This window comes from Lemur catta, chromosome 18 (assembly GCF_020740605.2).
Source record: "Lemur catta isolate mLemCat1 chromosome 18, mLemCat1.pri, whole genome shotgun sequence".
Lineage (NCBI taxonomy): Eukaryota > Metazoa > Chordata > Mammalia > Primates > Lemuridae > Lemur > Lemur catta.
Genome location: NC_059145.1, coordinates 8323955 through 8336703, shown reverse-complemented (window position 1 = coordinate 8336703; position 12749 = coordinate 8323955). Strand labels below are relative to the sequence as shown.

The 12749-nt window shown below is 46.1% G+C and overlaps 1 protein-coding gene across 4 annotated transcripts in view; it reads left to right on the top strand.

Annotated features, from left to right (window-relative positions):
* The first annotated feature begins 1253 nt into the window (after nucleotides 1-1253).
* The window catches only part of TATDN2 (TatD DNase domain containing 2), a 28318-nt gene continuing 16822 nt past the window's right edge, over nucleotides 1254-12749 (top strand). Inside the window, exons 1-3 of one of the 4 annotated variants that reach the window (XM_045529729.1) lie at nucleotides 1254-1281; nucleotides 2032-2436; nucleotides 10184-10717. In XM_045529729.1, coding sequence (XP_045385685.1) covers nucleotides 2038-2436; nucleotides 10184-10717 — 933 coding nt within the window. In that variant the 5' untranslated portion in view covers nucleotides 1254-1281; nucleotides 2032-2037. Of the gene's footprint in view, nucleotides 1282-1482; nucleotides 1901-2031; nucleotides 2437-10183; nucleotides 10718-12749 lie in introns of those variants that run through there. The other 3 variants (XR_006729772.1, XM_045529728.1, XM_045529730.1) reach the window with 3 other exon arrangements.

Here is a 12749-nt window from a genome sequence, read left to right as displayed (position 1 = left end):
GCCTGGCCTGAATCATATACTTAAATGGGTGAATTTTATGGTATGTAAATTATATCTCAGTAAAACTGTTAGAAACAAACACACAAAGTGGTTATCCTCAGGCATTTGAGAAAAGAAAACTACATTTATCTTAGATCGCCCCTCCTCTCTATTTAGCTACACACGAGATGTTTCATTCACACTCTTCTAGACCTTTTGTTTTTTCACATCTTTTTTGACCATTGTTTAACAGTACTTTTAGATCACTTCATTTTTTTGCCTGACATTTCATCATATGGATGTTCCACACCATATGTAACCAGCTCCTACTGATGGATATTGAGGTTTTGTTTTCATTCCTGCTACTACAAACAGTGCTGCCTTCTAAGGAGATTGTACCAATTTATATGTGCCATGGTAGTGCATGTCCCCACATCTTTAGCTACAAAGTATATTATCATGCTTTTTGATCATTGCCAATCGAATAAATGAAAAGTTACAATTTAAATTATTTGTACAGTTTTAATGACTGAGGTGGAGTCATCTTTTCATATGTTTAAGAGCCGTTGGTAATTTGTTTCTGTTCATTAGTTCATTTCCTTGGCCAATTTTAATACTGAATTATCTTATTAACTTGGGAGAATTTTTACATAGTAAGTACATCAGCCCTTTGTCATGTGTTGTAAATATTTTTCTATATTTGTACCTTGCCTTTGCTATTTTTTGCCGGGTAGACAGTCTACATTTTGTGTAGTCAATCTCTCTCTCTCTTTTTGTGGCTTCTAACTTCTAATTCTGCCGCTTTCTGGCTGTGTCACTTAGTCTCTTTGAGCCAGTTTCCTGCTCTTTAAATGGGGTGATAATGCTTTGCGCAGGGTTTGGTGTAGGTTCGATGAGCGAATCCGGGTCTGAAAGCGTCCAGCAAGGGACGGGGCCAACGTCCAGCAGCAGGGAGCAGGGTTGTGAGACGGGGTCCACACACTCCCCTAAGCGCACAAAGGGCTGGCCTCAGGAACTGAGGGCTGGCCTCACCTTCGCGCTCTTCGAACCCACGTGAGTGGCTCCGCCCCGACTGGCTTCCAACCAATGGACGAGCTTCGTAAGGCGTAGAGTCCCGCCTCCAAGCCTCCTGACCAAGAGGCGGGCTCCATCTTGCCCGGAGTCCCGCCCCTTCCCCAGTCGAGCAATGGGCGCTCTCCGTTTGGCGCAGGCCCCGCCCCCGCCGCTAGCCGGCTGCGGGCCTCAGGGCTGGTTCCGGAGGGCGGACGCCGCGGAGGCCGGAGTGGTTGCAGCTCGGGCGGAGTCCGTGCCGGGCCGCAGGACTGGGGCGGGCGGCGAGCGGGCGGCCAGGCGGGACGGCGGGGCAGCAGGGCGGGCGTCTGGGCCGCGGCGGCCAGGCGGGCCGGGGCTCTGTCTTGAGACGGCGGACTGGGGCGCCGCCGGCTCCCTAGGGGCGGCTCGGGCCGCTTCCGGCCCAGGGCTGGTCGGCGGGGCCGCGGGCTCAGGGCGGGCTGCCGCGCGGGTCGGGCCCTGCCCTCCGGCCCGCCCTAGGCTGCCAGGGCCTTCGGGCCACGCGCCTGGCCCTAGGGCTGCGGGTCTGGCCGCCGTGTGGGGACCTTAAAACGTCTCGTGGTCTTTCGAAGCGCTCTGACAGCTCTGAAGGGCTTTGTATTCCAAACTAAATCAAAGCGCTTTGTAGTCCCGGAAGCGCTTTAGCGTCTCCGAAGTAGCGCCGTGCAAACTGAAGCGCTTGGTGATCTCGGAAGCACGTTGTGGGCTTGGAAACCAAACCGAAGCCTTTAGTAAATTTCGGATCGTTTTGACTTCTCCGAAGCGCTTTGGAATTGCAAACTGAGTCGAAGCGCTTTGGCATCTCTGAAACCTTGAGAACTGTGATGGGCAGTGGAAAGAAGAGGGAAAGGTCAGTGAGGCCAGCCCCTGGCTCTGACCTTCTGGCTTGGTCCCTCCTTTAGGGGGACCGGGGTGGCGGGAATTTGAGCTGGGGCAGCCAGTAAGGATGGTGTTGGAATCCAGGCCCCCTTTATCTTGCAGGTGCCCATGGCGTCGGAGCGGCGCAAGGTCAAGTACCACTGGAGCAGCACGTCGGAAGGGTGTCCCAGCAAGCGCAGCTGCCTCCGGGAGCCCAGTGATGTGGCCCCCTCCAGCCGGCCAGCTCACAGCTCTGTGTCGCGTTCAGGAAGGGCCAGCAGCCCCAAGCGCCTGAAAGCCCAGAGGGAGGACGATGTGGCTTGCTTGCCGCGGTTATCCTGGGGCTCATCCCGAGGCAGAAATTCCTCCTCCCCTTCTTCCGGCCCAGGTGTGGGCGGGGCCGCATCCAAAGGCTGCCTGATTCGGAGCACTCGCGGGTTCCTTTCGTCAGGGGGATCCCCTCGACGCCCTGCCGACCCTTCTCTAGAAGAAATGGCTTCCCTAGAGGAGGAAGCCTGCAGCCTTAAGGTAGGTGGCTGCCACGCCTTGCAGTCGGTGGAGCCCCTTCCACTTGGCTTGAGGGGTTGGGGATGGGAGTTTTGGTGGAAGGAGACTAAAAAAGATCAAATGCTTGAAGGTCTCTGGCGTATTCCCAGAAGTCTACCCTACTTAAACTCTGAAGACCAAGCAGTATGCCCGGGGTGGCCTGCAGTTCAGTAGAGAGGTAGTCTGCAAACTTGGCAGCACTCTGGAACTGTTTGGAAAGCTTAAAAATACCTCCCGTCCCAGAGAAACTGATTTAATTGGGCTTGGGTGTGGACTGGGTTTCCATATTTTTAAGTGGTTCCCAGGTAAGTAAATGTGCAGCCAGGTTGGCGAGTCACTGCAGCAGAAAGTGGAGTGCAAGCTTTAGAGACACAGATGTTACTTGATTTGGTTGTCAGTTTAAGGGATTGTGCCTTTGTACTCTGAATCACAGAACCAAGGAACATGGTTCTTGGTGTGGCTTTTCACCAAAGTGATGGTTTCCAGCACGTTGGGTTTTGCTTAGTGGTGTGGCTTTTTTTTCTTTTTTTGAAGGTTAAACATTTAGCTCCCTAGTGGTGGCACACAAGAGGGTTTATAAGTACTTGGGGCGGACTGAACAGTGCTTCACAGAGAAGGCACATTTCATCCTCTCATCAATCAGGCTTTGAACAAATACTTATTATTGAGGGCCTAGTTTGTGCCTGGCAGTGTTCTAGGTCTTTGGAATTCTTTGGTAACAAAGCAAAGATACGGCCTTCTTAGAGTTTGCATTCTAGGTTTTGGAACTCCGGACCTTAAAAAGTGAGGAGGAGTTCTGCCTGTGGAGGAGTGGAGAAAAAAGTCTTATTTCAGATGAGAAGGGCTGTCCTGAAAGTTATTTTACAAAAGCAATAAAAACAAGTCCTAAGGAAAGTGCGTTTATTTCTAAACTTTTCCCTGGTGGTTTCTTATGTAGAGCTGAGAAATGAAAGTGTATTTGGCTGTTTATCCTGGGGACCCCGAAGTGCCCAGGTTTCTTCAGTGTGGTTCTCACAGTCTGAACTCTTATGTAGGCACATGGATTTTTTTTTTTTTATTTATTTTAATTTTTTTGAGACAGTCTCACTCTGTTGCCCAGGCTAGAGTGCTGTGGCGTCAGCCCAGCTCACAGCAACCTCAAACTCCTGAGCTCAAGCAATCCTCCTGCCTCAGCCTCCTGAGTAGCTGGGACTACAGGCATGCGCCACCGTGCCCGGCTAATTTTTTCTATATATATTTTTAGCTGTCCAGATCATTTCTTTCTATTTTTTTAGTAGAGACGGGGTCTCGCTCTTGCTCAGGCTGGTCTCGAACTCCTGACCTTGAGTGATCCTCCTGCCTTGGCCTCCCAGAGTGCTAGGATTACAGGTGTGAGCCACTGCGCCTGGCCGATTTTTTTATTTTTAGTTCACAAGTAATGGTGAGTTGAAAAGCTCTGTCTTTGGCATAAACATACTGACTATTACTCAAATGTAAATTGGTAAGTATGGAGCTTTGCTCATACATTTTAATCTTGTCATTAATCCTTGATACAATTTCAGAGGACTTGGGTACAGTATAAAACAGCAATTGATTAAATATAGCTTCACTGACAATTACAGATAAAGTGAAGCCTGGTGTCAGGAGAGGCAGGAAATTTATTGTACTTAGTCTTTCAGGTGTGCTGTATCCCTGGCTCAGGCTGTCCTGGGAATTCAAGAGTTGAGGGCGTGGCCTCTAATTTGGGTGGGTCTAATTCTAGGATGGACTCATCTTTCTCGTTAAGGCCAAAGGGGCCTTATGCTAGTTTCCTGGTTACAGGAAGCACTTGAAGGTTATTGAGTGCCACTCTGTTGTGTCTTGGAGTGGTGAGACAGCTTCTTGGGAGCACATAGTCTGGTGGGAGGGCTGGAGAGGTAGGCACATGACTGCCCACAGTGTGGGCTACTGGAGAGCTAGGTAGGGGCAGATTGCAGCAAGGTCTTAGGAGCTAAGGGAATTTGGATTCTATCGTATGGCCATTGGGTTTTATTCTAAGGCAATTTGGATTGGATTCTAAGTCTTTAGAATATTTATATAGGATTCTATACAGAGGAAAGATTTGCATTATAGAAAGATCACTCCTGTTGAATGAGGATTTTGATATCCTAATTGTCCATCGCTACTACTGCTAAGGTCTTTCCCTAGAGGGTGTGTTTGTCGGTTTAAAAACAAGGTATGTTACTTTACTCATCTTGATGAATTACAGAATGCCTCTTTTACCTTTCCCCTCCATCTGCTCCTCCTCCCCGCTTGCTCTGCCGTGTGTGAGCTTGTTTGTCTAGTAAGTCCTGAGTCTTGTCAGCAAGTACAGCTAAGAGAAACTCAGAAAAATGGCATAATCTCCCTCAGGTCCTGCCAGGGTACCCTCACTTCTGTGTCTGCTTTGTAAACTTTGAGGGGTACACGCTTGGCTTTGTGTCCTTTTCCCCTAGCCTTCGACACAGAGGCTCTGTGCCAGGTCACAGAATATTCAGAGGGAAAGACGTTAGGCTGGGCATTTTAGAATCACTGCTGGCTGACCGCACATTGCTCCTTCTTGACAGTCATTTGAGAGGTTTTCTCAAATTCTAATGTTACCCTTATGATCTTTATAGCTTACTCTTTATAGAGGAGGTTAACTATATTATGAGCACCTTCATGTACTCTATATTTAGTCTTTATTATGACATATCTAAATTTCTACATTCAATTTAGGGAAGGAAGAATGGAAGGGAAAATTTGAGCATTTATGATGTGATAGACTCTGATCAACTGTGATTCTCAGTGTTTGACCTATAGACTGTCACATCCTCCTAAAAGTCTCATGACGTAGGTGGTATTATCTCTGCATATCAGTCAACAAATAGTTTCATATCAATTAAGAAATACTTGAGCACCTACTATGTGTAGGCACTGGGAAAGTGAGACTTGGAAAGGTTAAATAATCTGACCAAGGCCATGTGGCTTGTAAGCAGCAGAGCTGTGGGATAATCCCAGACTGGTCTGACTTCAAAGCCAGTATGCTTTGCACTGCTGCCTCTGGGCGCACCTGCTGTGCCCCAGCCTGGCATCGGATGCGAGGGGTGGAGAGAGGAAGGCAGCAAGTTCCTTCCTTCCCTTGATGAGTGCCGTGCAGGGGGAGACACCCAGGCACAGTAAAGCATTGAGTAACTTCGCTCTCGAATGGTAGATCTTTCACAATATCCCCCTTCGTGTATCTTCCCTTGGCAGATGTCCAGTGCTTGGGTGGAGAGTGCTAGGGGCTGGAAAGTTATTTTACAAAAGCCAAGGGCAGTAAGGCAGTGCTTGACAGACTGAGAAATCCCTTGCTACAGGGCAATGAACAGAGTGCTGTAACAGGAATGTTTGAAGTACCCGAGGGTCAGAGGAATGAGTGTCTAACCATTGGGAAGGTCTTTGCAGAACAGTTGGCATCTGAGTTCTGGTGGGCAAGGAGGAGCAAAGGACATTTCAGGCATAGAGAACAATGTGTGTCCAAAAGGTGTCAGGAAATGCTGCTTGCCTGCAATGCTTGGGCACTTCTGGCCCCAAGGTCCTCCATCTTCCTCTTCCCTAGCACCTTTCTGCATTCCTTGGACATTTGGGTGTTTAGAGAAAGATGGGGGATAATGGTGGGCAGCAAGGCTGGGGGGATGGCTTCTGATGCGCTCAGAAGTTCGGGATGCGTTCTGTAGGCAAATGCAGAGCCATTGAAGGGTCTTAAGCTGGGGCACGCCATTGTGGGATTTGCATTTTAGAGCTGCTCTGGCACACTGTGGAGGAAGGCTAGGAGGGAGAAGGCGGGGAGCTGGCTGGGAGCTGCTGTGATTGTTCAGGTGAGTGGTGGCGGCGGGGCTGGAGCAGTGCCTCTGCTTGGTTTTCCCTCCTTTCTCTGGAGATGCACAGTTCACCAAGCAGTACTGCTGGGAAGAATGAAATCTTGTTTTTGAAGCAGGTAGTTTGCCTGCACTTTCTGCCCACGTTCTGCCTACTCTTTGCCTTTAGAGCCTCTTGTCACCTGTTGAAACTTTTCCTCAGTGACTTTGATCCATCATAGGGCCTCACTGTCTTTGACCCCTACAGCCTTTGATAATGTTTCTTACTTTCATATTTTCACTATTCTTCTCCCTTGGTTTCTAGGATGTTAGGGAGGACTTGAGTTTGAATCCTGTTTCTGCCACTTACAAGCTGTGTGGCACTTTCCCTTTCTGTAAATGAGGAATGACAGCTGTGGCAGCTCTGTAAATTGTAAATCCGTATGGAGACATACAGTATGTTACTGTATTCCTCATCTTTAGTCCTGGGCTTCACAACCAGGCCTGGCAAACTGCTGGTCCATGGACTGAATGTAGCCTGCTAGGTCCCCAGAGTATTTAAATTTTTGCAAAATTTACATTAAGAATTCATGACCTCAGCCCAAATCCCTACATTGAACTCCAGACTTGGGTGATCTCCCCCTCCCCACTTTCTGTCCCCTTTTCTTGTTTGATTTTTCTCCATGTCATCTATCACTCTAACATATATATTTCACTTATTTGCTCTGCCTTTCCTCTAGTTTTCCCTTCCCTCACCAACTGTAGATAAACTGCAGGAGGCAGCTGTTGCTGTATGTTTCAGTGAATGCTAAACCTGCACATCCAGAATAGTGCCTGCTGGCACAGAGTAAGTGCTCAATCAGTACTTGTTGTATGGATGAAAAATGCATTAAATTCAAGATTTATGGTTTTACTTGAAAAAAGCCAGAATCTCTAACTCTGGGTCTGTACTTCCAAGTGGCATTAGTGGGCTTGAGGTGAGGAGCAGCTGCCATTCTGAAGGACAGAAATAAGATGTGCCAATGACAGTGTGTGAGGGCATGATGGGCCAAGGATGGCAGGTGGTTGGTGGCAGTCAGGGAAGTGGGCAGTGGAGGAGTAGCTGGGAAGTCAGGCTGTGTCCTACAGGGCAGGCCCAGGGAGTTTAAAGTTTAATGTTAATATTTACTAGAATTAAATATAGAAAGGTATAAAGAAAACAAAAATGGCCAGTGATCTCCTTGCCCAGATAATCCCTGTAGACACGTTAGAAAATTAAGGAAGTAAGAAAATTTAGTAGGTTCAGAGAAGGTCAAAATGAAAGTAAAAGCAACCTTTCTTGTTCATCTCCCCAAAGTCAGCTGTCAACAATTTGAGTATTTCCAGAAAAAAATACTATGCGTAGGCCAGGTGCAGTGGCTCACGCCTGTAATCCTAGTACTTTTGAGAGGCCAAGGTGGGAGGATTGTTTGAGGCCAGGAGTTTGAGACCGGCCTGAGCAACACAGCAAGACCCCATCTCTACTAAAAAGTGAGGAACTTAGCTGGGTGTGGTGGTAAGTGCCTGTAGTCCCAGCCACTTGGGAGGCTGAGATGGGAGGATTGCTTGAACCCAGGAGTTTTAGGTTACAGTGAGCTGTGATGATGACTCTGTAGCCCAGGCAATAGAGTGAAACCCTGCCTCAAAAAAAAAAAAAAATTATTATGCCTATAGTAACATTTATATTTGTATATATTTCCAAAGGTGTAATGATTTTTAAAAAAAATACATTTTTTTCCTCTGGTCCTTGAATCAGGATAATGATTTTTCTTTTTTTTTTCTTTCTTTTTTTTTTATTTGAGATAGAGTCTCACTATGTTGCCCAAGCTGGAGTACAGTGGTGTGATCAGAGTTCACTCTAACCTTGAACTCCTGAACTCAAGCAATCCTCCTGGCTTAGCCTCCTGAGTAGCTGGGACTATAGGTGTGCATTACTATGCCCAGCTAAATAAAAAAATTTTTTTTTTTTTTTTTTAGAGATGGGGGTCTTGCTGTGTTGCCCAGGCTGGTCTCAAACTCCTGGCCTCAAGCAATTCTCCTGCCTTGGCTTCCTGAAGTTCTAGGGTTACGGGCATGAGCCACTGCACCTGGCCTCTTAAAATTATTTTTTTAAACAAAGATACTGTGTGCTTCTTGGAGGAAAAATGCCAAACTGTACAAGAAGCTTATAAGAACCTAAGCCTCTTTCCACTTCATGCCCCAAAGATATCCATCATAAACAGTTTATCTTTTTAGGCTTTGTTTGTAAGTATATACATATAAAGTATTTTTGCCTTTTCAAAAGTGAGAGTACCCTGTATTTGTTAGTCTGCTACTTATTTTTTTACTTTTATTATGTAGCATGAACGTTAGAGCACCCTTTCTTTTTAAAAGCTGCAATGTGTTTTACAACAGTGGTCCCCAACCTTTTTGGCCAGGGATTGGTTTCATGGAAGATAATTTTTTCACAGCTGGGGGCGGGCATGGTTTCAGGATAATTCAAGTGCATTACATTTATTGTGCACTTTATTTCTATTATTACATTGTCACTTGCCCTTCACTGATAGGGTTTTGATTAATCTGAGAGCAATTGATTTATTATGGTCTCTGTGCAGTCAAACCTCTCTGCTAATGATAATATGTATTTGTAGCTGGTCCCCAGCACTAGCATCACTGCCTCAGTTCCACCCCAGATTATCAGGCGTTAGATACTCATAAGGAGCACACAACCCAGATCCCTTGAATGTGCAGTTTACAGTTGGGTTTGCGCTCCTATGAGAACCTAATGCCACAGCTGACCTGACAGGAGGTGGGGCTCAGGCTGTGATGCGAAGGATGGGGAGTGGCTGTAAATACAGATGAAGCTGCACTCTCTCGCTTGCCGCTCACTTCCTGTGGTGTGGCCTGGTTCCGGTCCACAGCCCGGGGGTTGGGGACCACAGTTTTATGGTATGTGTCTGTTTTTTAACCAGCATCCTGTTTCTGAACATTCCTTGGAATAGACTCCTCTTTTCCTCAGTAGAGGAAAAGAATTAGTGAGCTTGGTGTGTGGAGTTCCTTTCCCTGAGTGTATTTCCTTTTGAGAGGAATTTAATACAAATGAATTAGAAGTTTTATTTTAGAGGCTATAGAATGCCTTGGGTAATGGTCCACTGCTTATGGAATGGCTCTAGGGGAGATTTATGGAGTGTTCTTATACCAGGCTGGGATTAGACTGAATCAGAGTTTCCACAGCAAATTTTGCAGACAAATAATCTAGTTTTCTCCCTGTGGACTCCTGGAGTGAGTGGGTGTGGAAGGGAATGAAGAAGGGAGCTGAGACTTCACCTTTGTCTCTGAGGAGATTTAAGTTGGGGGTAGTCAGAGTCTCCTGTTTGACCTCAGTGCATTCTTTGGGAGACTGAAACACCTTCCAACACCAGAGTACTTTAAGGAGGCCTGGGGTAAAGTGGGAAGAACAACTGCACCGAGGACGCAGGAGATTGGGGTCCCTTGGGCTAGCCCTTCCCCTCACTGGGTCTTTAGGTTTCCTTGACTGTTAGATGTGGGATTGGGCTAGCTGGTTTCTAAGGACCTTTTCAGTGGGAAAACTTTGAGCTTCTGTTTCGCTTATGTGTGTTCTGGAGCGTGTGGTAGTCCTTGCCTTCCAGGAGTTCATAGTCTAGTATAATTAGGCCGTTAATTTCAGCTCATTCCTTCCTACTGTAGTAAGAGTATGTCACCTGATGAGCCGAAGGTGAATAATAAGAAATGGCAGCAATTCAGTCCCTTTTATAGTGGCACTTCTCAGTGGAGTGGGACGAAACCACTACCTGGACAGAATCTTTGCCTTAGCCACTGATTTATAACTTGCCAAATGCTTCATGTTAGAAAATTGCCTTTGGGACAGTCTTTTCAAAATCTGTTTTTTCTTCCAGGTTGATTCCAAAGATAGTTGCCGTAACTCCATGAACTCTGAATGTGCAGCTGAGGCTGAGGGTCAGAATGATACAACTGAGGAACCAAACAAGGTTCAGAAAAGGAAGAGGGATAGACTTCGAGACCAAGGCTCCACAATGATCTACCTGAAGGCTATTCAGGGCATCCTGGGGAAATCAATGCCAAAAAGGAAGGGCGAGGCTGCCATTAGGGCAAAACCAAGTACAGGAGAGCATCCCAGCCGTGGAGGAGGACCAGCCAGGAGTGAAGGACCAACCAGGAGTGGAGAAGGACCACCCAGGAATGTCAAGGCCACAAGTCCTCAGAAAGAGAAAGAGTCAGTCCCAGAGGTGGAAGTGGAGGAGGAAAAGCCCGTGCTAGAGAGGAGCAACTTCTGCGACAGGAGAGTGGTTATAGACCCTCAGGAGAAACCTGGTGAGGAGCCACTTGGTGACCGAAGGACAGTCATTGACAAACACTCGCCACCCCTAGAGTTTTTGGATGACTCTGACTCTCATTTAGAAATCCAAAAGGTGAGTAAAGCATCTGGATTTTTAGTTCTCTTCATTAAGAATATTTAGTCTTTCTAGATTGATCCTAAGGGTTATTAATTAAAAGTGGTATTTTACTTAACCAGGACTCCAGGACACAAATTGATGGATCTTTTCTAATATACTTTTTAGAGTTATTAATAAACCTAAATTCAGTGCTTTTTTTTTTTTTTTAAGGATTTATATGTTAGAATGTGGGTCTGGCTGCTGTATAAAGGGTCAAAATATAGTAACAGTGGCTTTAATAGAAGTTTGGCTTAAGAAGGATGGCTCCATAGCATCAGGATTCTGGTGCCTTTTGTCTTGATGCTCTGCTGCCTCTCAACACAGTATCCATCCTTTGGTGTGAGATGGCTACTCTGATAGGACTCAGAGTTCATCACATTGACATTCTAGCCAGTAAGAAGGGAGAAAAGTATGCTCCCTCCCTCTTAAGAGCTTGGCTCAGAAGTTGTGCACATGCCTATTGGCAGGAGTCTGGACACCTGGCTAACACCTAGCTATAAGGGAGTATGGAAAATTAATCTTCATCTGGGCAGAAATACACCTAAATAAACTTCTATTGCTAGAGAAGAAGAGAAGGATGATATTGGAGGGAAACTAGTGGTAAACTAGTGATTTTTTAACATAGTTTATAATTGGGAGAAAAAGTATTTCTCCACTGTACCCATCTCTGCCCATCCTTTTCTATTGCTCCTCTGGTCTTTAGGCAGCCCTTCTCATCTTCTAGCTTTTTTTTTTTTTTTTAAAGGGACAGGGTCTTGCTCTGTTGCCTGGGCTGGAGTGCAGTGGCATAAGTCATAGCTCATTCAAACTCCTGGGTTTGAGCAATCCTCCCTTTCCAGCCTCCGGAGTAAATGGGACTACAGGCATGCACTACCATGCCTGGCTAAATTTTAAATTTTTTGTAGAGATGGGGCCTTGCTGTATTGCCCAGGCTGGTCTTGAACTCCTGGCCTCAAACTGCTTCCCAAAGTGCTGGGATTACAGGTGTGAGCTGCACCCAGCCTTAGCTCTTTCTTCTAGTACTTACCTCTGTATTTCTGAGTACTGGTTTTTCAGTTTAGACATCTGAGGATTTCCTGCTTGGGAAGATGAGAATTTGGTTCCATATGATTTCTGTGGCAGCAGTAGCACCTGCACCCGCAGACACACCAACTTCCCCTTTCAGCCTCCCTGTGTCATTTTAATACCATTTGGGGCTGAATCTTTTTAAGGTTTATTACTGCCATGTTCACAGCTGAGTTCACCTAATGTACTCTGATTTTATTTCCTTTCTTTATAAAACTTTATTTTTTTGAAGTTTATCATTACTTTGTTTTTTCCTTTGGTTTCCTCTGTACCTATCACTAATTTATCCCCAAACTGCTAGAGCCACAAAATTCTTCTCAATACTGTCAAAATAAGTAATTTGTTCCATTTTTTTTCTTGGAGGTGTGCCCCTTAAAGCCCTCTGTTGTCCTGTTCTGGTCAGGACTGCTTGGCTTGTTCTTAGGCCAGCTGACAGCTGTCTTTCTGGAATCTTCCTTCATATCTCTCCTGTCTTGTGTCTTTTGTCTCCTATAGTCTATTTTCTTATGTTTTTCCTTGGGCTACTCTCACATTTTGTTGGAATACTTTTTCTAGCAGCTTCTTGAGAAAGGGTACATGGGAGGTACTTTTTTTTTTTTTTTAAATAGGGGCAGGGCCTCACTCTCTCTCACAGCTGGAGTGCAGTGGCATCATCGTAGCTCTTTGCAACCTTGAACACCCTGGGTCCCAAGTAGCTGAGACTATAAGCGTGTGCCACCACACCCAGCTAATTAAAATTTTTTTTTTTGTAGAGGTGAGGTCTTGCTTTGTTGCCTATGCTGGTCTTGAACTCCTGGTCTCAAGTGATCCACCTGCCTTAGCCTCCCTGAGTGCTGGGATTATAGGCATGGGCCACCATGCTTGGCTAGGATGTACATTTTTTTGGAAAACATGTTTGTCTGAGATTGTCTTTATTTTACCCACAACCTTGATTACAAGTCTG